The 24,835-nt window shown below is 39.8% G+C and overlaps 1 protein-coding gene across 3 annotated transcripts in view; it reads left to right on the top strand.

Moving 5' to 3' along the window:
• The window catches only part of SIL1 (SIL1 nucleotide exchange factor), a 217,923-nt gene that overhangs the window by 113,957 nt on the left and 79,131 nt on the right, over positions 1 to 24,835 (top strand). For all 3 annotated transcript variants that reach the window (XM_045445499.1, XM_045445509.1, XM_045445519.1), the window contains 3 exons: positions 6,137 to 6,257; positions 12,428 to 12,527; positions 24,057 to 24,248. In XM_045445499.1, coding sequence (XP_045301455.1) covers positions 6,137 to 6,257; positions 12,428 to 12,527; positions 24,057 to 24,248 — 413 coding nt within the window. The remainder of the gene's footprint in view (positions 1 to 6,136; positions 6,258 to 12,427; positions 12,528 to 24,056; positions 24,249 to 24,835) is intronic.

Genomic DNA, 24,835 nt, shown 5'->3' with positions numbered 1-24,835 from the left:
ATAGTATATATAACCTGTTATGTTTTGAAACATTTAGTCATGTTCTTTTTTTCTTGTTCATTTCTAATTTTGATCAAAAGTCTGAAAATTGAAAATGCTACTGTTACTATTTTTATTATTATTACTAGCATTACTACTACTACTACTTAAAAAAAAAAGATTAACATGACTAATTATTAGGAATCTACTTGCCCTACTGAAAATCTTTGTTGGCCTTTCCATTCACGTCTAGATCAGCTAGGATTTTCTCTTTTTAATTTCTAATTTTAATTATTGAGGATTTAATACTAGGCCATATGATAGGCCCTGGGGATAAAATGGGGACTGTTTATATTTACCAGATGAATAAAAAAACTAAACTAAACTATAACCACTAGTTGTGGTAATTGCTATAAAGAAAAGTTTCATGGTACTGTGAAAGAATTTAGGGAGCAGCCAGATCTGGTTTGGGGAAATAGAGGATTCCTCTCAGAGGAAGTGACTGTTAGCTGAGATTGGAAAGATCAGGAGATGGAGGCTGGGGTTGGAAAGAGCAAAGCAAACAGCAGGTGGAATGGCCTCATGGTAGGAATGAACATGTTTTTTTTCATGGAATGGAAAAGGGTCAGCATGGCCTCAAGAAGGGGGAGTGGACGAGAAAGAAGAGGCAGGCAGGAGCTAGATACCAGACGGCCTCATTGAGCAGTGTGAAGACTTTCATCTTTCTTTGGAGAGTAGTAGGCCATTAAAAGGTTTGAAGCAGGGGAATGACATAGATTTGTATTTGGGGGAAAAAAATACCATTCTTTGTAAAGAACAGTTGGACTGGGAGCTAAGAGTAGAGGGAAGGGCAGCTGGAACACTATGGCAATGTCCTGAAGAGAGATGGTGATGGTTTGGACAAGAGCAGTGGTGAGGAGGACAGCATGAATTGAAGAGACAGCAGGAGGGATGCCTGGGTGGCTCAGTTGGTTGAGCATCTGACTTTGGCTTAGGTCGTGATCTCATGGTCCATGAGTTCGAGCCTCATATTGGGCTCTGTGCTGTCAGCTCATAGCCCACTTGGGATCCTCTCTCCCCCTCTTTCTCTCTCTCTCATAAAAATAAACAGTCAGCAGGAAAAATCACTAGGTTTTGGATACACAATGGGTATGGGGGATGGTGATGTAAAGGGATTATCAGGGATGATCTGCTTTAACCTTCTGCCCAGGAAGATTTTCTGTTGTTTCATCATTTTGGAATTTCTCCAGGTGAGACACCCTCTCCCCTCCAAACATTCAGAGATTAATGCTACAAAGTTATTTCATACCCCATGATCGTAGGAATAGGATAGAAGTTGCTAGTTCCTTGTTGTTCTTGCCACTAACTGGCCTCATCTTCTCTTTGGCTGCCTTCACAGCCTTTTCAATCATCCCTGCTTCTTTTGTTCCTGGCCTCCTGAATGTAGCCTGTCAGTTTGTGTGTCTGAGTCTTTGCACACACAGCTCCATCTATTTTGGATTCCCTGTTTTCCCAGTCTGGGTCTCACTTTTTGCCTCGTTTAACCCCCGGTTTAACCTTATTCAAGAAGCCTCCCCAGAGAAAGTTTTCCCCACTCTACTTTGGATATATTTGTTTTAACCTTGAAGCATTTTGGATGGTTTTAAGGTTAGCAAGAAATCATTATGCGCATACACTCATGTACTTAAGTTCCCATTAATTTTTTTAGACAAATCTACAGAAACTCCTATTGAAGTGGGGCAGCAGGAATAGAACAGAGTGTCTTGGCATGGTGTTTCCCTGGCTCCTTCGTTATCTGATGGAGGCACAGTGGTTGGTGGAGTTCACTGTGGTTCTGCCAGAATGGAGAAAACTTGAATTCTTGCTATATCTTTAGCCTTTTATACTTCAGGTTTACCTGATCATTCTGAAAGAACTTGTGCTATATGCTTCCCTTAAAGGAATTTTTTTAGATTGTCATCCTTTTTGGATCGTTGAATCAAATTCAGCATCAGCAAGGCCATGCCATCGTCTGCCAGGAGAAAGGAGAGTCAAAGTTGAGGTGTCAGAGCACCATTTCTTCTAGGTTTCCAGTATCTTGAAGAATGCTTTCCCTAAAATTTTCTATCCCTGTGGCCATTACTATTCCTTTTTGTAATTTTAGAATCTACCATAGTGGCCTGGGAGATAGTAGTTGCTTGGTAAATGTCAGTTGTATGAATGAATGGATAAATGTAACATTCCACATGTAGTGTGTGATCTTGCACACTTTATTTTTAACCAACCTTTTTAAAAATCCTTATTTCCAGCATAAATAGTATACAGTGTTATATTACTCTGAGGTATACAATATAGTGATTCAGCAATTCTATATATTTACTCAGTGCTCATCATGATAAGTGTACTCTTAATCCCTTTCACATATTTTGCCCATCATCCCACCCTACCCCCTCTGGTAACCCTGAGTTTGTTCTCAGAGTCTGTTTTTTGGTCTTCTGCTTGTTTTGTTTCTTAAGTTGCACATATGAGTAAAAGCCTATGGTATTTGTCTTTCTCTGACTGATTTATTTCACCTAGTGTTATACAACCTCTAGATCCATCCATGTTGTTGCAAATCGAAAGATTTCATTCTTTTCTGTATCTTAGTAATATTCTATTGTATATATACACCACATTTTTTAAAGTTTTTTTTTTTTCATGTTTGTTTGTTTTTGAGGGGTGGGAGAGAAGGAGAGAGGGAGAATGAGTGGGGGAGGGGCAGAGAGAGAGGGAAAGAGGGAATCCCAAGCAGTCTCCTTGCGGTTAGCAGGGAGCCTGATGCAGGGCTCGAACTCACAACTGTGACATCATGATCTGAACTGAAGTCAGACGCTTAACTTACTGAGCCACCCAGGCGCCTCTATACCGCATCTTTTTTATCCATTCATCTGTTGGTAGACACTCAGATTATTTTCATATTTTGGCTATTGTAAATAATGCTGCAGTAAACATAGGGATGCATATGTCTTTTCAAATTAGGGTTTTTGTATTCTTTGTGGAAATACCCAATAGTGGAATTTTTGTATTATATGGTAATTCTATTGTTAATTTTTGAGAAACTTCCGTACTGTTTTCTCTTGGTGCAGGGGTTACCACTTTGCATTTCCACTAGTAGTGTATGAGGTGCATTTTTCTCTGTATCCTTACCAATAGTTGTTTCTTGTGTTTTTGATTTAGCCATTTTGACAGGTGTGAGGTGATCTCTCATTGTGGTTTTGATTTGCATCTCCCTGATGATGAGTGATGTTGAGCATCTTTTCATGAGTCTTTTGGCAGTCTGTATGTCTTCTTTCGTGAAATGTCTGTTCATGTCTTCTGCCCATTTTTCAATTGGATTGGTTTTTTGGTGTTGGGTTGTATAAGATCTTTATATATTTTCGATACTAACCTCTTACCAGATGTATCACTTGCAGATACGTTCTCCCATTCAGTAGGTTGTCATTTTGTTTTGTTGATGGTTTCCTTCATTGTGCAGAAGCTTTTTATTTTGATGTAATCCCAATAATTTACTTCTGTTTCCCTTGACTCAGGAGACATATCTAGAAAAATGTTGCTATAGTTGTTGTCAGAAAACTGCTGCCTGTGCTTTCTTCTAGGATTTTTATGGTTTCAGGTCTCACACTTAGGTCCTTAATTCATTTTGAATTCATTTCTGTGTATGGTGTAAGAAAGTGTCCAGTTTCATTTTCTTACTTGTAGCTGTCCAGTATTCACATCACCTTTTGTTGAAGAGGCTTTTTTTTTTTTTGCCATTGCATTTTTTTTTTATACTCCTTTGTTGTAGATTAATTGAACATGTAATTGTAGGTTTATCTCTGAACTCACTATTCTATTCCATTAATATATGTGTCTTATTTTGTGCTGGTACTATACTGTTTTGATTACTACAGTTTTGTAGTAGATCTTGAAATCTGGTATTATGATACATCCAGTTTTGTTCTTATTTTTCAGGATTGCCTTGGCTATTTGGAGTCTTTGTGGTTCCATACAAATTTTAGGATTATTTATTGTAGTTCTGTGAAAAATACTGTTGGTGTTTTGTTAGGGATTGTAGTAAATGTGTAAATTGCTTTGAGTAGTATGCAGTTTAATAATATTTGTTCTCACAATCCATGACCATGGAGTATCTTTGCATTTATGTATTACAGTTCTTAGAGTATAGGTCTTTCACCTCCTTGGTTAAATTTATTCCTAGATATTTTTATTATTTTTTGTATAATTGTGAATGGGAATGTTTTCTTAATTTCTCTTTCTGCTACTTCATTATTAGTATATAGTATATATACTAATATATAGTATTAGTATAGAAATACATCAGATTTCTATATATTGATTTTGTATCCTATGACTTTACTGAATTCGTTTATCATTTCTAGTCATTTTTTGGTGTAGTCTTTAGGGTTTTCTGTATATAGTATCATGTCATCTGCAAATAGAAATTTTACTTCTTCTTTACTGATTTGGATGCCTTTTTTTTCTTTTTCTTATCTAATTGCTGTGGCTCGGACTTCCAGTACGATGTTGAATAAAAGTGCCAAGAGTGGATATTCTTGTCTTGTTCCTGATCTTAGGAGAAAAGCTCTCAGGTTTTTCCCATTGAGTATGATGCTCTCTATGGGTTTTTCATAGATGGCATTTATTATGCTAAGGTATGTTCTCCTAAACCTACTTTGTTGAGTGTTTTTATCATGAATGGATGTTTTGCTTTGTCCAGGTTTTTTTGCATCTCTTAAATGAGCATATGGTTTTTATGCTTTCTTTTGTTGATGTGACATATCATGTTGATTGATTTGCAAATATGAAATCACCCTTGTATCCCAGGAATAAATCACACTTGATCATGGTGAATGATTTTTTTAATGTACTGTTGGATTTCGTGGTGCCTCGGTGGCTCAGTCATTTAAGCGTCTGACTCTTGATTTTGGCTCTGGTCATGGTCTCATGGTTCATGGGTTCTAGCCCTGCATCAGGCTCTGCGCTGACAGCTCTATCTTCCTCTCTCTCTCTCTCTCTCTCTCTCTCTCTCTCTCTCAAAATAAATAAATAAACTTTAAAAAAATAAAAAAAAATTGTTGGATTTGGTTTGCTAATATTGTGTGAAAAATTTTTGGGGGTGCCTGGGTGGCTCAGTAGGTTGAGCATCCAACTTGATTTCAGCTCTGGTCATGATCCAAGGGTTGTGGGATTGAGCCTTGTGTCAGACTCCACACTGAGTGTGGAGCCTGCTTATGATTCTTTGTCTCTCTTCTTTTGCCCCTCTCCCCTGCTAGCGTGTTCTCATTCTCACTCTGTCTAAAAAATTTTTTTTTAAAATGTAGATTCCTGAACTCCATCTTTAAAACAAAATAAAAAATGTTTGCATTTGTGTCCATCACATATTGGCCTGTAGTTCTTTTTTTTTGTAGTGCCTTTATCTCCTTTTCACCTATCTTTGAGTAATTTTGTACAATGTGTATGAGTAGCCTGTCCATTTATATTGTTTTTTCAGGTAGTGGATCAACTCTCCTGAGATGGGTGGGCATAGGTTTTTAGTTTCTTTTGATTCCAGTCCTTACCTCCTTGATTTGCTCTGTCTTCCTGCCTTCCAGTGAAGCCCTGGTCTAGGGTCTTGGGAAATAAAATAGGAGATCTAGTTCCTGTGCTCATCAAGGAGAGAGCCTTATAGAAGGAGCCTGATTATAAAGAGAGCAGGATGGTGAGGTGTAAGCTTGCTGGAACAGCAAGCTCTCTGGAGTTTTCTGGGACTGTCAGGGGAGAGGTAAGGAGGATGTCTTGGAAGATGCAGTGATGTGGCCATATCCTTAAGGGTGATTAGGTATTTACCATTCACCTGCCCATAACAAAAAGGCTTATTATAGCTCAGTTTAAAGAAAACAGATTAGCTTAAAGATGTAGGTTCTAACTGGGGTTTTTGGTCTTTGCTTTGAAGTATAGAAGCCCTTGCCCATTTGCCTCATTACCTTAATTTGATATGTGTGTGGTATATGTGTGTTAGATGGATGGATTCAGGTAATGGAACACAGCAGGGTCTGGTCTTCATGAATTAATAAATCCTGTTGGCTTTTTAGCCAGCCTTTCCATTGCAGTGTCCCTTCAAGGACCATATACCTTACGAGCCCTCTTTGTTCTTGGTTTTTAGGTCAGGCTGTCCCTGTAGGATCCCATATACGGCTGAATCTCCAGACTGGGGCAAGAGAAGTGAAACTCCAAGAAGAGGACAAGTTCCAAAGTAATTTGAAAGCATTGAAAAAAGGCAAAAGGTATAGTAACAACCCTAGGGACTGGGAGGCGGACAGCACTGATTTTGTAATACTGAAAGTAATGACAATGTAATGTTTCTTACCCAAATTCATGTCGCTTTTAAAAAATTTTGAAATTTCATAGCGTAGAATTTGTGATGAATCTGTCAGGGTTTTGTGGAAGTTTACTTGTAGATCTTTGGAAAGAAATAGTTTGCAAAGCAAATTGATACTTTAGAAAAGGCTGTAGGGGGAATGCTTAACCTGCTTTAAAAATGAAGCTATTTTTCCCAGTACTTTAAGAGCACCCATTTGAATCCCAACAATTAATGTGCTGATTACAGATGAGTCATCTATTCATTAAAACAGGCCTGTTAGGCCTTCTGCTTTGCAGTAATACTTCCTTGGTGAACAATAAAATTGCATTTTAAAGTCTTTAATTCAGACTAACTTTTCCTCTTGTTAGTCCATATTAAAACAGGCTTTCTTATAGTATAAAAGTTCTCCAATGTTAAGAAATTGCCTTACTTTTAATAACCAGATAAGATTATTTGATTTTGGACAATTTGTCCCTGTTTTTCTGTTCTTTGCCTTGAAATAACAAGTTTTATTTGCATGTTCTTTTATACATGAGGAAGGAGGAGGAGGCATGGGGTTACAGTGGCTGCTAGAATTGGGTAATTTCAACAGTTATAAATACCAGTTATGAGGTTTCTAAGACAGGGACAGCAAATTGTGATCTGCAGGCCATATTGGTACTGCTACATGTCTTTGTACAGCCTACAGGGTAAGTTGTTTTTATCATTTTTTAATGGATGAAAAAGTAAAAGAATGATATTTCATGACTCTTAGAGATTTTAATGTCCATAAGTAAAGTTTTATTGGAACACAGCTATGCTTATTCATTTATGTATGATCTATGGCCACTTTTCTGCTAATCTGGCAGGGTTGAGTAGTTGGGACAATTGCTGTCAGTAAGGCCCACAAAGCCTAAAATATTATGGGGTCATAACAGAGTTTGCTGCCCCTGTTCTAATACATGTAAGTATTGATAACAAATAATGGATTGAGCAAGGCTAATGTTAATCCTTGAATTTTCATTATTTTAACAATATTTTGCAGTTAGATATAAGGTAGAAAGGGAGTTTAGAGACTATTTACCTGAGTGTTTTCCTTGATGTCCTCAACAAAAAGTTATTTAGCCTGTCCATATGCACTTTGGGTTATGTGGCACCCACAATCCCACCGAGCAGCCTGTTCCAATTTGGGCAGTTTTTACTGTTAGAAAATTTGACTACATTGTAATAATATATGAAAATATTTGTCCTCAGGGGTGGCCCAGTTGTTAGAGCATTCGACCCTCGGTTTTGGCTCTGCTCATGATCTCACAGTTCATGGGATCCAGCCCCGTGTCGGGCTCCATGCTGCCCATGCAGAGCCTGCTTGGGATTCTCTCTCTCTCCCCCCTCACTCAAAATAAATAAACTTAAAAAAAGAAGAAAGATATTTGACCTCTTTACCGTCACTCCAAACTGAGAAGGATCTTTATTTCCCCCCATCTCTCTTGATAGGCCTATATCTGAAGGCCATATGATAATTCATTTCTCACAGCCATCAAATAATCAAATTTCATTGTTGTAACCCCTGCCAGCCCCCCTCTCTCCCTAGCACACATATATGCACATATTTTAGTGTGTCAGAGAACTTCAGGAAGCCTTTCCTCACATCTATGCCAAGTCTCATTTTCTAAATAAAAAGCTTACTTTATTCTTGGTTTAAGGATATTGAATTAGGATCTTGACTAATTTGGAATATTTTGTTTGTTGGTTTTAATACTGTGGGAAGTTATTTTTCCAGTATCTGATGGTAGGTCTTTACTAGGAACACTTAATGCTTTATCAGTTGCTCCTGTCTTTTTAGAATAGAAAGCAGAGTCATTCATGTGGTCTGTAATAGATGCACCATAAAAGAGAGATATTTGTCCTCACTCTTCCCTCTTTACTTTTCTCCTTTGAAATGTTTCTGAGGGTTCTGCTCTGGAGTGGTCTCCAGGGTATATTGGATATACCCTCTTCCTTCTCATCATTTGTTACTAGTGGCAAACCTGTCTGAACAGCAACCCAAAGACATTGACAAGGTGGTGTAGGTTTCACTGCTTGAGCTCAGTGAGTCTCTGGCTGCCTTTGGTGGTGACTTCTTCCTGTGGTGGACCTCACCTCAGGCTCCTCCTGATTCATTTCACAGTGTCTTCCTGGCTCTTAGGTACTAGAACAGGAACAGAAGCCAAAGTGCAGGGCTAATTTCTGCAGTTGGTACAGTATTTTGCATATCTGGTTATTCTGATTTGGGGAACAAGATGGACAACACCCACAGGTTTCCATCAGATTGTCAAAGAGGTTGGTGATCACAGAGTTTTAGGTATCACTGGCTAAGGAAAGATGGGGATAGTCCTTTCAGACTAATCCATGGCAATCTCTCCACTAGTCCTGCTGGCTGTGTGACTAGACATCCTGCTACCTAGAGCTGTAATGCCTCTGGACTGTAAAGCCTGGGACAAGGCATTGACTCTGACTTCTTTCAGAGGCCTCTCTTGGCACTGCCTGACTTCATGGTATATTTGGTTCCTAGCAGCAGGGTGTTCTCTTGCTATTTATGTGTTAGGCATTGTTATCTCCACTGGTTTTAGTCCATATCCCATGTCAGTATCTCAACATTGTATCTCTTTTTTTGCCCTGGAGCAACTGTCTTCTTTGTAGTGATGACCGACAGAGTTTATCCAGGTTGTCCCATCTTGGGCTGAGTATCTACCATGGTACAGTATGACATTGTAGTTAAGGGTGTGGCTCAAAGACAGGGCCATTTCATTGCTCCATTCATTCATTTCACAAAAGACTTATTGAGTGCCTATGTGCTACGTATTGGAGATATAGTACTAAACAAAACAGGATACCAGCCTTATGGACATGGCAGGAAGATAAACTGAAAAATAAAAAGGCACATAAAGTAATTACAGATAGTGGTAAATAGTAGGGAAGAAATAAACAAGTCAGTCAGTCCCTTGGGAAGGCCAGTTTAGATAGGATGGTTTGGAAGACCTCATTAAAGTGATACTTGAGCTTAGACCTGAAGAGTGATGGGGATTTAGTCATACAAAGAGTTAATTTTATACATTTAAGGTTAGAGGATCTCAGGCAGAGGCAACAAGAAGAGTCCCTAGCTTTGTCAAGGAAAGACTTTATCAAGTTGAGAAACAAGAAAGTGATTAGGGTGACTAGAGAGTAGGCGAAGGAAGAAGACTAATAGATGATTTGGGAGAGATAAGAGGAGCCAGATCATGTGGAGTTTTGAGATGCATGTTGACTAGTCTTCATTTAACTAGAATTGTGATAGAAAGCCAGTGGAGGATTTGGGGTGGGAGAGTGGTTTAATGTAATTTTGGCAAGATCACTCTACTTGCTGTGTGTATGGGGGATAGATTCAGAGTGGACAAAAGAATTGCAGAGACAATTAGGATGTCATTTCTGAAGATCAGGTAGACATACTGGTGAATGAATCTAGAGTGTCATGATGGAGAGCGGATGGGTTTGGAGATTTAATTTGAGGATAGTGCCAATAGGACTTGCTTTAGATTTAGATTTAGGGGTTGATGGAAGGTGGTGTGGCGGAATCTGAGATAAAGCCTCATTTTGTGATTTGACACAACTAGGTGCTCAGAAGTACCATTTATTGAAATAGAAAAGATTGGGAGAGGAACAGATTTATGGGGAGAAACATCAAGACCCATGTTTTAGATGTAATAAGTTTGAGGTGCCTGATAAACATCCCAGATCTAAGATTTATCAGTTAGTTATACAAGAGCCTGGCTGTCACTCAGGGGAGAGGATTGGGTCAAAGATGTAAGTTTGGGCATCATTGCCTAATGGATAAAGAACTAGGGGAGAGTGCAGAGGTAGAGAAGATTGTCTAGGATTGAACTCCAAGGCATTCCAGTATATAGGGTTCAGGTATGAGATGAGGAACCAGCACAAGAGTTAGGGAAGGAGGGAGGAAGGGGAAGAAACAGCAGAATGTGGTAACAAGAAGCCAGAAAGAAGAGTGTTTCAAGGAGGGAGAGGTGAACTATGTAAATGATGCTGAGTGGTTGAGGAACATGACATTAGTGAAGAGTCCATTGGATCCAGTTGTTAATTATTAGTAATTTTGATGAGAAGTATTAGGGAACGGTAAAGGGATCTGGATTAGAGCAAATGGCAGTGTAAATAGCAGTCATGAAGATGAGAAGAGTGAGTTAAGACAATTTGTTCATAAAGTTTTACTCTGAAGAAGATCAGGGGAATGGTTTGATAATTAGAGATCATAATTAGTCAGAAGAGTATTCATATACTCAAGGGAATAATCCAACCAAAGGGAGAAATTGATGATGCAGACAGGAGGGAACAGTATAATGATGGGGGTTAAAGCTTTTGCAAAGGAAAGTGGGATCTGGAACTTAAGTTTCATAGGAGCAGGTTCACTGTCATTCATGGTCTTAGAAGGGAAAGCAGAGAATCTAGATTTGGTGCAGGTTAGTGTATAGAGCTCATGAGGGGAATATGAAGGAGTTCTTGATGATAACATCTATTTTTCTCAGTGAAGAATGAAGTGAAAATACCAGCTGAAGATGGTTTTCTGTCTGTGTGTGCAGACACACATGTGCACACTTGTGTGTGTGTAGTAGGGGCTAAAATGAGTGATGGTGAGTGGCCTGGAAGAGTGGCATTTAAGGCAATAAATGGAGATATGAGACATGATGGGATTTGTCCAGACCAAGTATTAGAGGATAGGGTGATAATCTGTTCAAGCTGTGCCCCTAAATACTTAGCTCTCTCTTAGGGGTAAAGAGCAGGGCTGTGGCATCTACATGCTGCTGGCAGTGGGTGATGCTTTTCTGGGAGAGGGATTCTCTTCCCTACCTTGTAGGATTGTGGTAATCATTTGAATGAAATATTACTTCTAAAGGATTAAAACAGTGACTGACACATGCTTAAGTGCTCAGTAAATGGGAGTGATTAGCGATTATTAGTTTATGAGGATTGAGGTTTAGAGAAGGCAAGTGTTTTTCTCAGAGTTCTAGGGGGTTTCTAAGATGAATCAAAGATGAAATGAGAAATGAGCAAAGCCCGAAGCACATGCCTCTAATGAGAGCTGAGGTCTGCTAGGATCTTGACTGTTAGACTGATGTGCTTATCTTGCCTAGAGTAGTCCAGTAACCCCTTACTTCCTCATCTTTGTAATCTCCCGGGTTATCCTTAACCCCTCTCTCCCCAACCGTCTTGTCAGGCACAGACACTACATTCCACACTTCCCTTTGTCCATGTCACTTTTGGTCTGATCTCTCTGTTCACTGACCTAAAATTATTGTTGGTGGTAAAGCCCACCCCCCAACGCATGAATGCCTCCTCTCCAATTAAGAAGAATGGTTGTGGCTTCGATCAGCTCCAGGGGGTTTTGGGAGGATGCCACTCTAGTCTTTGCCAGGTTCCTGAGATTACATCCACATTGGTTCCTTTCCTCCCTCTCCTTAGAGGCTGACTGTGGAACACGGTTGGCTTTGCTTCTAGTCCTTGGTATTTCAAATCCATTCCTTTGTCAGGTTGGCACATACCTCCTGCATCAACTCTGGGCCCAGGAGTTGGTTTTAAAGGTGTGAATTTATCTAAACTGTTTTTGTGAAGAAAGGCTGCCTTGTAAAATCAGACCAGACATGCAGGGGGCGCTCAGGTCCCCATTGATCCGTTTATTAGAAGAATATAAATTGGATGCATGTTATTCCCCTTATCTGTGCCCACTACCCTCCAGGAGGTCCAGCCCTGGCACATGCTGACAGAACAGCACTGCACAGACATTCCAGACTTATTTCTGCCTAAGTAGCTGGCTGAGAGTGGTCTGTCCATGGTGGGCCTTTGTCTGCCCCATGCCATTTCATCCTCTTTAATAAAATGACCCCTTCTTCAGCTTTGTATTTCTTCTTCTAGCTTTAAGGTAATATTACCTCTTAGACTTGTGGCTGACCGAAGGCAAAGCTAGGGTAGTGCACTCTGAGTTCGAGCTGGCCATGGCTTACCTTGTTTGGGAGTACCAGCCACCTAGTGAAGTTTCTTTCTTGGGAAAAATGGTGCCTCCTTTCTAACTTTCACCTTCTTTTTGGACAGGCTGGACATAAACGCCAACACCTACACATCTCAGGACCTTAAGAGTGCACTGGCAAAATTCAAGGAGGGGACAGAAGTGGAGAGTTCAAAGGAAGACAAGGTATGTGATATTCTTCCCAGGGAGTTAGTATAAGCCTACAGGATGACCTTGAAGGGAGTCACTTCTTCCACAAGCTCTTAAAATAAACATGGGGTAATGATAATAATATTGTAAAATAATTTAAAAAATTTTTAAGTTTATTCATTATTGAGAGAGACTGAGCATGAGCAGGGGAGGGGCAGAGAGAGGGGGAGACACAGAATCCGAGGCAGGCTCCAGGCTCCGAGCTGTCAGCACAGAGCCCGACACGGGGTTCGAACTCACTGCGAGATCCTGACCTGAGCCAAAGTCGGATGCGCAACTGACTGAGCCACCCAGGCGCCCCATAATATTGTAAAATAAAGTGCAGTTAATGCCAAATAAATAATCCTTATTGGACTGTTTTTTAAAAATACCAGTACTGGGAGCATTTGATTATTTAGGATCCAACTTCACATTACATGTTTGGGCCTCAACAAATTGAGGCACACGGCAGAGATAGTTGCACTCTTCATTATCACAGACAAGAGTGAGGAGAATAGAGATTAAAACCCAGACCTCCTTACTTACACTTGGATTCGACAAAAGCTTAAAGGACGGAGCTGGGAAGGAAGTCTTGATCCTTGTCCTTTGAACATTTAACAGATGTATTCCCTTTTTCTAGGCCTCATAGCAAATGTATTCCTTATTCCAGGCCTCAGGTTCCTTAAATGTACAATAAGGTGGTGGGGCTGGGGTGGGGGGGTGTGGGAAACAAGAGGATGGCTGACATTTCCTCCAGTTTTAAATTTGTGTACAAACTAAGGGAGTGAGAAGGAGAAAGAGGCAGAATTGCAGTCCCTTGGTTATGCCCCTAGTGTCTGGGAGGGCTTGTGGGTACAGGCTTATACCAGCAAGAAATCTTACTCTTTAGATAGATTGTGAACTCATGTGATAGCCAGAGAATGTCACAAATTAGTTTTTATATTTCCATTTGAGTCCTCTCCTTCAAAGAAGCTCCTCCAGTGGCTACTTTGGAGACCTTTGCAAGTTCTCTCTTCCTTTTACCCTCATAATTCTCTTTTTCTTTGTTTGCATCTCTGCTGCTGGCCCAGAATCCTGGCATATCTTGGAGGGGCAGCGTCAGGTTATTGACAGCTTCTATCTTAAGTGGAGGAAGCCTTAGGTCCCTCAGATCCTTTTGAGTTAAGCAGTTCTGAGACAAATCAGCCTTTTTCTTTTTTTTTTTTTTTTTTTTCTTTTTTTGGCGTCAAGGAGGACCTAATTAGGATGTGTTAACATGCAGACCAAGTGTCCATGTCTTCACTCATCTTAGTGAAGTCACATCTACCAGCATGGAGAGTGTATATGGTATGAGAAGATGAGTAGCAGGATGGTAGTAGTAGCAGCAGTGGGTGTAGGAAGGTGACAGAATTTCATTCCACCACAGATATATTAACTGGGTTTGGGAGGGTGAGGAAAAGCACATCCCCTTAACTGGTGAAGCTGAGGCCAGCAGAGGTGAGCATTGTGTGCCTTGGTGCCTTGAGCGAGATTGACCTTCCTGTGGCCAGGGGTTGGGCTCATTCCCACTCACCATCCCTTCACCATGGACCCCATATGGGCCTGACAGTAACAAGCAGTCAGCCCCTGTTCCATGTCTTCTCTGTGGGTGGAAGACCCACTGTACCCCATCTCTTCTCTTGTTCTCTTTTTTTTTAATTAAAATTTTTTTAATGTTTATTTTTGAAGGACAGAGAGAGCACAATGGGGGACAGGCAGAGAGAGAATGAGACACAGATTCCGAAGCAGGCTCCAGGCTCTGAGCTGTTAGCACAGAGCCCGATGTGGGGCTTTAACTCATGAGGTGTAAGATCATGACCTGAGCTGAAGTTGGGTGCTTAACTGACTGAGCCACCCAGGAGCCCCTAAATTTTTTTTTAAAACTTATGTTTGAGCAAGAGAGAGAGAGAGAGAGAGAGAGAGAGACAGAGTGTGAGTGGGGGAAGGGCAGAGAGGCAGGGAGACACAGAATCCTAAGCAGGCTCCAGGCTCCCAGGTCTCAACGTGTATCCCAGAGCCTGATGTGGGGCTCGAACTCACGAGTGTCAAGATCATGATCTGAGCCAAAGTGGGCCGAAGTTGAACGCTTAACTGACGGAGCCACCCAGGCACCCCTCTTCTCTTTGTTCTCTTTTAATGGTATTCTTTCACATTATAAAGTTTGTGTAGAAAACTATGAATATTAAGAAAGTATTCTTTTTTTTAACTTAAAAGCAAGAGATTAAGTTTTAAGTTGCTGTTTTTGCCAACTGAAAAGAATCCTTTCCCCTAACAAGAGAAGATTCCCATACCAGTACCCAAATGTAGGATCCCTGTCCCAGCTGGTTTAAGTCAGCTGCCAGTTTGAAGATAGAATTGCCACACTCCTTTTTCACTTCTGTGGAGTGTAGGTTATTGGCTTCTTCACTGAGGTGCTGGGTCCTAGGATTTTTCTCCTGCGTTCATTTGGAGCCTGTCTAGATTGACTCAGTTTATTGTCAGTGCCCTTGGGACTGGCAAATAAATTGACTTGAAGTAGGTTGGGGAGTTTCTGACATAGCTCAGGCTCCTGGCTACAGATGGCATCATCCTTTTTGTTTATCAGTCTTTAAACCCAGGTTTTATGGTGCTTTTGCTATTTATAAAAATAATACTGTCAAATATTGTGCCAATACTATCAATTGAAATTTTTTTACTTGATTTTTTAGGTGGAAGGGCACCAATTATGTATATTGGTACCTTAGATTTAAATGAATCAGTCCTTCCCAGAATCCCTTGCTTTGTGGAAAAGCTCTGTCTGGCTAAACAGATTTGGGCTTTTGTTGTTGAATCTGATCCCTTTATACCTCTATTACCATAAATGTCTTGATGCTTTATTTTATTATGTCAGCTATTGTTCACCTGTATCTATAAATTGCTCCACTTAAAAATGGGACCTTCTCAGACTTTTGATTCTGGACAAGATAAAGTAGACTCATTTCTTACTATTTCTCCTGCTGAGAACAACTAAAAACCTTGGACGTAATACTGAAAGCAAATATTAGAAGACTGTACAAGGTGGGAAGAAGAAAGCAGACTGGCTAGGGACCTTAGAACTGGAAGAATGACACAACACTGAGTTCCTTGGGCTTTCTTTTCCCCCTTTGTATATCTCAGAGTGGGTATTGGAGGAGCCCACACCCAGGAAACGCTAACAGGTACAGATAGAAAAAGCCCTAAAGAAGACCTGGTCTTTCTAGAGAAATCACTAGGAAAAGGGCAGCCAAATAGAACAAAACGCTTTTTGACAGTACTTTTGGCTACTTTAGCCAAAAACAATGGAAATGTCCCATTCCACCCTTAGTACCAGTGGAAGTTGAATGAGGAACTTGAATGTCCATCTTCCACTTGGTGGTAACAGGCTGCACTCTTACTCCTCCACCAGAATGGTGTCAGCAGAAGCCAAGCAGAGAGGCTGAACTTAGACCCCCCTACCGATGGCAATGAGATGATGTGATGCAGTGCTCTGTTATTTTGACCAAGATTGAACAGAGAGCTGGATTCAATGATTGAACAGACAGCTGGAATTTCTCCCCTCTGCCCAGTGGTAGAAGACTGTTCCCTGGTTCTCGTGCTGGTGTGTTACTTGCAGACACCAAGTGAGGAGCCTGGTTTCCCACCCTCCACATGGAAGTAGCAGGCTGGTTCTCCTGTTGGGATGGTGTCTTGAGACACCAAGAAATGTACTTGAATGTCTTCCCCTGCCTGACACTACCAAGGTGGTTTTTCACTTGGAGCTGAGGTGATGCCATTGTGTGTGTTGGCAGAGGTGGGAGGGTGGGGGAGCAGAGATGGAGGAGGGGTGGTGTCTAGGAGGTGGTGGTGAATGGAGAATCTATAGTCCTACCTTCTCCTTGATGGCACTGACATAGTGTGAGGCATCATTCTGCTCCCCACTCTGGGGCAGTGTCAGTGAGGGTAAGTGATAAGCCCAAACTTCCACCTTCAGACCAGCAGCAATGAAGAAGTGTTTCACTTCCCCCACCCAGGCGATATAGAAGCTAAGGAAAGACGAGTGTAGAGTGTCCACTGGCAGCAGGTGATGTTGTTCTTCCTCCTAACTAGTAACCGGTGGTAGGATTTTGGAGAAAAGGGAGCTGGAGAAAGGGATTTCACAAATGAAGTTCTGGGCAACTCTCTAGTGACCCACATGGGAAACTGACCAGAATTAACATAGCAGAAGATTTGAGAACTGAACTAAGTTGTGGAACACTGCCAGGTTTTTAGATGAGCCTCTGGGTAGCACATAAAGGAAACAGACCAAAATAACACTGTAAAGGGTCTGGAAATGAAACTGTCTTACAGTTAAAGTCATACAAGAAGGACAGAATCAGCATATTAAATGTAAACATTGTAACTGCCTGCTGAAAAAGAAGATTGAATAGGCTTCATAGTTGTAAAACTTGATACCTAAAATGTCCAGGATAAAAAAAAAATAAATAAAAACAAAATAAAACAACCCTCACCATACCAAGAACTAAGAACATCAAACCTTGAATTAGGAAAGACAATTAACAAATGCCAAAAGTGAGAGGACACAGAAGTTTTGAATTACAAAGATTTCAAAGCAGTTAACATAAAAGTGGTTCAACAAACAATTGTGAAAACTCTTGAAACAAATGACAACCTCAGCAAAGAACTAGATGATGTAAAAAAGAATCAAATGGAATTTTTAGAACTGGAAAGATACAACCAAAATTGTTTAAAAACATTGAATGGGCTCAGTAGCAGAATAGGGAAGAGAGAGAAGAACCAGTGAACTTGACAGAAATTACTAAAAAGTCTAAATAACGGAGAAAATGAATAGGAAAAACAGTGAACAGAGACTTAGGGACTTGTGTGATTATAAGAAAAGATCTAATATTTCTGCCATTGGAGTCTTAGGAAAAGAGAAAGAATACTGAAAAATAAGACATAAACTAAGAAATAAAGATGGGGGGCGCCTACGTGGCTCAGTTGGTTAACGTCTGACTTTGGCTCAGGTCATGATCTCACGGTTCATGAGTTTGAGCCCCTTGTCAGGCTCTGTGCTGACAGCTTGGAGCCTGGAGCCTGCTTCAGGTTCTGTGTCTCCCTTTCTGTCTGCCCCTTCCTAGCTCGCTCGCTCTCTCTCAAAAATAAATAAACATTAAAAAAAAGTTAAAAAAAAAAAAAGATGGAAAAATCCCCAAATATGGTCAAGAGCATAAATGAATGGATTCTTGAAACTGAATGAATTTTCAGTAGGATAAACTCAGAGAAATCAACACCATGACTCTTCACAGTCAACCTCCTGAAAATGAAATACAGAAAAAATGTTGCAAGCAGCTAGTTGGAAACAATATACTGCTGGAACAATGATTGACAGTGCATTTTTCATTTGATACCACAGAGACCAGACTATGTGGCACAGTATTTTTCAAGTGCTGAAAAAAAAATTATAACCTTAGAATTTTATACCCAATGAAAATATTCTAATGAGTGAAAAAGAAATCAAGGCATTCTTGCACAAAAGAAAATTAAAAGAATTTGTAACCAGCACACCTACCTAAAAGAATGACTAAAGAATATTCTCCAAATAGAAAGGAAATAATAGCAGAAAGAAACTGGAAACATCAGGAAGAAGAAAAGAACAATGAAATGTATCAAAATAAGGGAAGAAAGTATAGACTTTCTCTTATGTTTTAAAAATGTTGGATAGTTGAAGCAAAAATTATGACTTATTCTGTAACTACATATATGTTCAATATGAATTTTACTATCAGAATTACCACTATTTATTTCTTTGCTACACTTTGATCTTTCTTGGCCAGTTCTTTCTTTTGATTATCCATTTTTATGAAATGTTACATGGATTTATCATTAGAGGATGATGAAGTCCTACAACTACACACTTGACATCTGTGTATGAACTGAGTAATGAATCCACAGTGACCAATCAGACTTCGAAAGAAGTAGTGTGATCAGCCACTCATCATCATGAGCATTTATGTTATATGTAGTGATTTGTGGACTGAAGAGCTAGCAGCAAAGTTTGTAGTTGATGCAATTGTAGTTAACTGAAATCGGTAGTAACTGAAATTTGGGTAGTGTTGGGAGAATGGTGTTAGCTAAACTATAGTCCTTGAATTTGGCATGTTTAAGTTTGGTGCAAAGCAAAGACTGTGTCTGATTAAAGACTTGTATCTAGACTGTAAAGAACTCTAAAAGCTCAGCAGTAAAAACAACAACGTATTTAGAGAATGAACAAAGGAAACGAACAGACAGACATTTCACCTAAGATTTGTGGATGGCAGATAAGCACTTGAGAAGATGTTTAATGTCATTAGATTTTGGAGAAATGCAAATTAAATCCTTAATGAGGTAACACTATGCATCTATTAGAATACCTACAACAATAAATGATGATAATATTAAATACTAGTGGGGATGTGGAGAAACTGGGTCTTTCACACATTGTTGGTGAGAATGTAAAATGGTACAGTCACTGTGGAAAACAGGCAGTTTCTTATAAAACCAAACATATGCTTATCATATGACCCAGTAGTTATGCTTGTGGGCATTTATCCTGGAGAAATAAGAACTTAAATTTATATAAAAAACCTTTATATAGGGGCACCTGGTTGCCTCGGTTGGTTAAGCATCTGACTCTTGATTTCAGCTTAGGTCATGGTGTCACGGTTTGTGAGTTTGAGCCCCACATTGGGCTCTGTACTGGCAATGCCAAGCCTGCTTGGGATATTCTCTCTCTCTCTCTCTCTCTCTCTCTCTCTCTCTCACTTTTTCTCAAAATAAGTAAACAGTTTTAAAAAAGCCTTTATACAAATATTCATGTGATTTTATTCATAATAGCCAATACCTGGAAACATCTCAAATGTTCAACAGGTAAATGGTTAAGCAAACTGTGTACCTATAGAGTGGAATGCTACTCAGCATTAAAAATAAATGATCCATTGGGGCACCTGGGTGACTCAGTCTTTTAAGCGTCTCACTCTTGATTTCTACTAATTCGTGAGTTCAAGCCCCACTTCGGGCTCCGCTCTGACAGGATAGAGCCTACTTGTGATTATCTCTCTCTGCCCCTCTCCCATGTGGGTGCTCTCTCTCTTTCACATGTTCTCTATCTCTCTCTCTCAAAAAATAAATAGACTTAAAAAAAATAAATGAACCATTGATACGTGTGATAACTTGGATAGATCTCAAGTGCATTATGTTCAGATAAAAAAAAACCTATCTCAAAAGATTACAGACTGTGTGAGTCCATCTTTATAACATTCCTCAAATGCCAGAATTATGGATATGTAGAAAAAATTAGTGGTTGTCAGGGCACAGGGATGGGTGGGAGGATGAGGTGCAGCTTATAAAGGGGTAGCTCAATGGAGGTGTTTGGTGGTGGTGGAATAGTTCAGTAGCCTGATTGGTCTGGTGGATACATGAATGTATACATTGGATAAAACTGCGTAGAATAATACACATGTGCATATAAGCAAATGTGTACATGTAAAAGCTGATAAAGTCTGAATAAGGCTTATAGTCTAATTAACAGTATTGTACCTTTGTTATTTTCTTGGTTCTGTTAGCATACTGTTGTTAGGTAAGATGTTACCATTGGGGGAAGCTGAACAAAGGGTACATGGTATTCCTATATTAATTTTCTAACTTTCTGTGAGCTTATAATTATTGCAAAATAAAAAGTTATTGTTGCTTCAAAGGCCTTCCTGAGGGCCAGGTGCACATCACTTTTGTGAGGTAGAGGAGCCTTGTTTCTTACCCTGCTCACTTGCCTGTCATCCAACAGCTCTAGGCAGTGACTCAGCTTCCCTGGACCTCTTTGCCCTTCCTTTGGCGGCCATCCAGGGTCCTTTAGCTGGGCGTAGGGGAAGCATTTCACTCTTGTTTTAACCCAAAGAAACAGGATATGACATCCCTTAGATGTGATTGCTCTGCTAGGAGCTTGGTCTTTTTTTAAGAGAGGCTGATTCATTTCTTTGGTTGGTGTTTCTGTGGAGTACTTATAACTGGGGAGAAAACCCATAGGTAATAGATGAGCAGTTTGGAGCCGACAGCTATTCATCATTCTGCTTTTTATAAATATTCGTGCCTTTTAATTTTTCTTGGAAGATAGAGACTCAAAACCACTGTGATCTTTCAGACTCTCTTTATGAACACTATCCTCTAAAATTGGGAAGTAAACAGGAGTGTCACATGTGTAAAGTATCTAATTGAAGTCTTTTATTCACCTCCAACATAACTTCGTTTTTAAAACTTGTGTATGTGTGTACAGTGGGGAGGGATTGAGAGAAAATTGAGACTTGAGTGTAGTACATACAGTAATTTGGCCACTTCAGACAGTTGAACAAATTGTACACCTGTAGTTAGATTGACAGTAATGACAGTGATCTAATTTTCATCAGCAGATTGCTCCCACTCTGGTAGCTCTTTACCCACAGTTTCCTATGTCCGGTTTCCCTAAAATGTTGCTGGATTGGGCAGGGCAAAGTGAAGGTATTCAGTCATTGTAGAAGATAGAGAAGCAAGGTACAGATAATTTGACCTTAAACCTCAGCCTTTTCATGTGAGGTTAGGGGTTGAAGGTGAGCTTTCATTGCTTCCTCTGACTTCAGTGATTGCAGCAAGAAGACTTTCCATTCTCTTTGAACATTGTAAGTCAGACTGGTATAAGTGAGCCTTGGAAAATCGTGTGTTTTGGGGCAGAGGTCTATATGGTTAGACTCTGAGGGCTGTCTTCTGTGGGCATCCTAGAAGGTACAGGTGTACCTTGGAGATACTGTGGGTTTGGTTCTAGGCCACTGCAATAAAGCAAGTCGGATTAATTTTTTGCTTTCCCAGGGCATATAAAAGTTATGTTTATTTTATACTGTACTCTGTTAAGTGTAGGATAGCATTATGTCTAAAAAAACCAATATACATACCTTAGTTCAAAAAAACTTTATTGCTGGGGCGCCTGAGTGGCTCAGTTGGTTGGGTGCCTGACTTCGGCTCGGGTCATGATCTCAAGGTTTGTGGGTTCGAGCCCTGCGTCAGGCTCTGTGCTGACAGCTCGGGGCCTGGAGTCTGCTTTGGATTCTGTGCCTCCTTTTCTTTCTCTGCTCCTCCCTTGCTTGTTCTCTCTCTTAAAAATAAAAAAATGAACTTAAAAAATTTTTTTAAAAAAGGAGCTTATTGCTGAAAAATGCCAACCACCTGAGCTTTTAGTGAGTTGTAATCCTTTTGCTTGGGGACTGTCCTGCCTCAATGCTGATGGCTGCTTGACTGATGAGGATAGTGGCCACTGAATTTTAGGGTGGCTGTGGCAGTTTCTTACAGTAAGTGAAGTTTGCCACATTGAAGAATTTCATGAACAGTTTCTTTGTAGCATGTGATGCTGTTTGATAACATTCTACCCACAGTAGAACTTGTCTCAAAAAATTGGGAGTCAGTTCTCTCAAACTGTGCTGCTGTTTTATCAACTAAGTTTACGGAATATTCTAAATCCTTTGTTGGCATTTTTCAACTTTCTTTACAGCACATTCACCAGGAGTAGATTCCTTGTCAGGCAACCACTGTCTCTGCTCATCCGTGAGAAGTGACTCCTCATTTGCTAAAGTTTCATCATCCTATTGTAACAGTTTAGTCACATCTTCAGGCTCCACTTCTAATTCTGATTCTCTAGATATTTCTCCCACATCTGCAGTGACTTCTTCCACTGAGGTCTTGAACTCCTCACATTCATCCATGAGAGCTGGAACCTCCTTTTTCCAAACTCCTGTGAATGTTGATTTTTTGACCTCTTCTCATAAATCAACAATGTTCTTAATGGTATCTAGAACTGTGAATCCTTTCCAACAGGTTTTCAATTTACTTGGCCCAGTTCCATTAGGAGAATCATTACCTATGGCAGCTGTAGACTTACAAAATGTATTTTCTTAATATTCTAATTGGAACTTAAAAGTTGAAGTGAATCCTTGATCCATGGGCTGCAGAATAGATGTTATGTTAGCAGGCATGAAAACAACATTAATCTCGTACCTCTCCATCAGAGCTCTTGGGTGACCAGGTGCATTGTCCATAAGCAATAATGTTTTGAAAGGAATTTTTTTTCCTGAGCAGTATGTCTCAACAGTGGTCTCAACATAATTGAGTAAACCATGTTGTAAACAGACATGCTGTCATTCAGGCTTTGTTCTATTTATAGAATACAGGCCTGATAGATTTAGCTTAATTCTTAGGGGCCTTGAATTTTTAGAAGTAAATAAACACTGGTTTCAACTTAAAGTCACCAGCTACATTAGCCCCTAACAAGAAAATCAGCCTGTGCTTTGAAGCCAGGCATTGATTTCTCCTCTCTAACTATATAAGTCCTAGATGGCATCTTCTTCCAATAGAGGGCTATTTCATCTACATTGCAAATCTGTTGCTGAATATAGCCACCTGCATGAATTAGCTATATCTTCTGGAAAACTTGCTGCATCTTCTATATCAGCACTTTTGCTTCACCTTGCACTTGTATGTTATGGAGGTGGCTTGTTTTCTTAAGCCTCATGAACCAATCTCCGCTAGCCTCAAAGTTTTTCTTCTGCAGATTCCTCACCTCTCTCAGCATTCATAGAATTAAAGTGAGTTTAGGGCCTTCCTCTGGATTAGGCTTTGGCTTAAGGAAATGTTGTGACTGGTTTGATCTTTTATCCAGAGCGCTAAAACTTTCTCCATATCAGCAATAAGACTGTTTTGCTTTCTTATTGTTCCTGTGTTCACTAGAGTAGCACTTTGAATTTCCTTCAGGAACTCTTGGCATTCCCACCTTGGCTAATTGTTTGGCACAAGAGGCTTGTCTTTTGCTATCTCTTCTTTTGATGTGCCTTCCTTACTAAGCTTGATCATTTCTAGATTTTTATTTAAAATGAGACGTGAGACTCTTGCTTTCACTCGAACACTTAAGAACCCATTGTAAGGTTATTAATTGGCCTGATTTTATTATCACTGTGTCTCAGGAAATAAGGAGGCCCGAAGAAAGGTAGAGAGATGGGGGAATTGCCTGTCGGTGGAACAGTCAGAACATACATAACATTGATCACTTAAGTTCACTGTCATATGGGTATGGTTTGTTAACCCAAAACAGTTACAATAGTAATCTCAAAAACCACTAATCATAGAGCACAGTAACAAATATAATAATAATGAAAAAGTTTGATATAGTCCAAGAATTACCAAAATGTGACAGACACAAAATGAGCAAATGTTGTTGGGAAAATGGTGCTGATAGCCTTGCTAAACGCAGGTTACCACAGACTTTAAATTTGTAAAAAATGTATTATCTCTAAGTGTGGCAAAGTGAAGTGCAATAAGATGAGATATTCCTGTGGTAGGATTTTTGGGTAGTACAGATGAAAGAAGGTTTTGAATTCTGGAGCACTAGTTGTTTGAAAATGGGCATCTATGGTAGACCACAAGAGTCTTGGGGAAATGTCTCCAATTGACCTAATTATCTCTTTGCTTCAATTATCTTCTTAGGCAAGACAGGCCAAGATTAAACGGCTCTTTCGCCCCATTGAGGAGCTGAAGAAGGACTTTGAGGAGCTGAATGTTGTCATTGAGACTGACATGCAGATCATGGTACGGCTGATCAACAAATTCAATAGTTCCAGCTCCAGCCTAGAAGAGAAGATTGCTGCACTCTTTGATCTTGAATATTATGTCCATCAGGTAATGTATTTCTTTGTCCATAAATCTGACTTTTAACTAACTTCTCTGACAACAAACCTCCTTGCCCTGAATCCTAAGGAAATAGCATCAACATCTTTACTTCTCTCTCAGGGCGTATAGTACTTTTAATCTAGACCAATAGCTATTATATATAGTAAGATAAATTCTAGAAGGGAGGGCTAATCTCTTTTTCATTGGGAATGTTAACCTCCATTATTTTTTCAACAGTGATGATACAGCAGAGGCAAAATAGACAACAATTGAAGAATGAACAATTTAATAATGAGATAATTCAAATTTAAGATTGTGATAATGGCTCCAGAGTATAATGTGGAAGTATATAATAGGGAACTTAGCCTAGTTAGAGGTGTTGAAAAAGGCTTTTGTAGATAAAGTTTTATTGGGACACAGCCACACGTGTTTTTTAATGTATTCTATTGTTGGGGGCTATTTTTATGGTACAATGCAGAGTTTAATAGTTGTGTCAGAAACCCTATGGTTCACAAAAGCCACAAATAATTACTGTCAGCCCCTTTGGAAAAGTTTGCCAACCCTTGGATCTGATTACTTTAGGCAGGGGAAATAAC

Source organism: Leopardus geoffroyi, chromosome A1 (assembly GCF_018350155.1).
Source record: "Leopardus geoffroyi isolate Oge1 chromosome A1, O.geoffroyi_Oge1_pat1.0, whole genome shotgun sequence".
Lineage (NCBI taxonomy): Eukaryota > Metazoa > Chordata > Mammalia > Carnivora > Felidae > Leopardus > Leopardus geoffroyi.
This window is presented reverse-complemented; position numbering and strand designations above follow the sequence as displayed.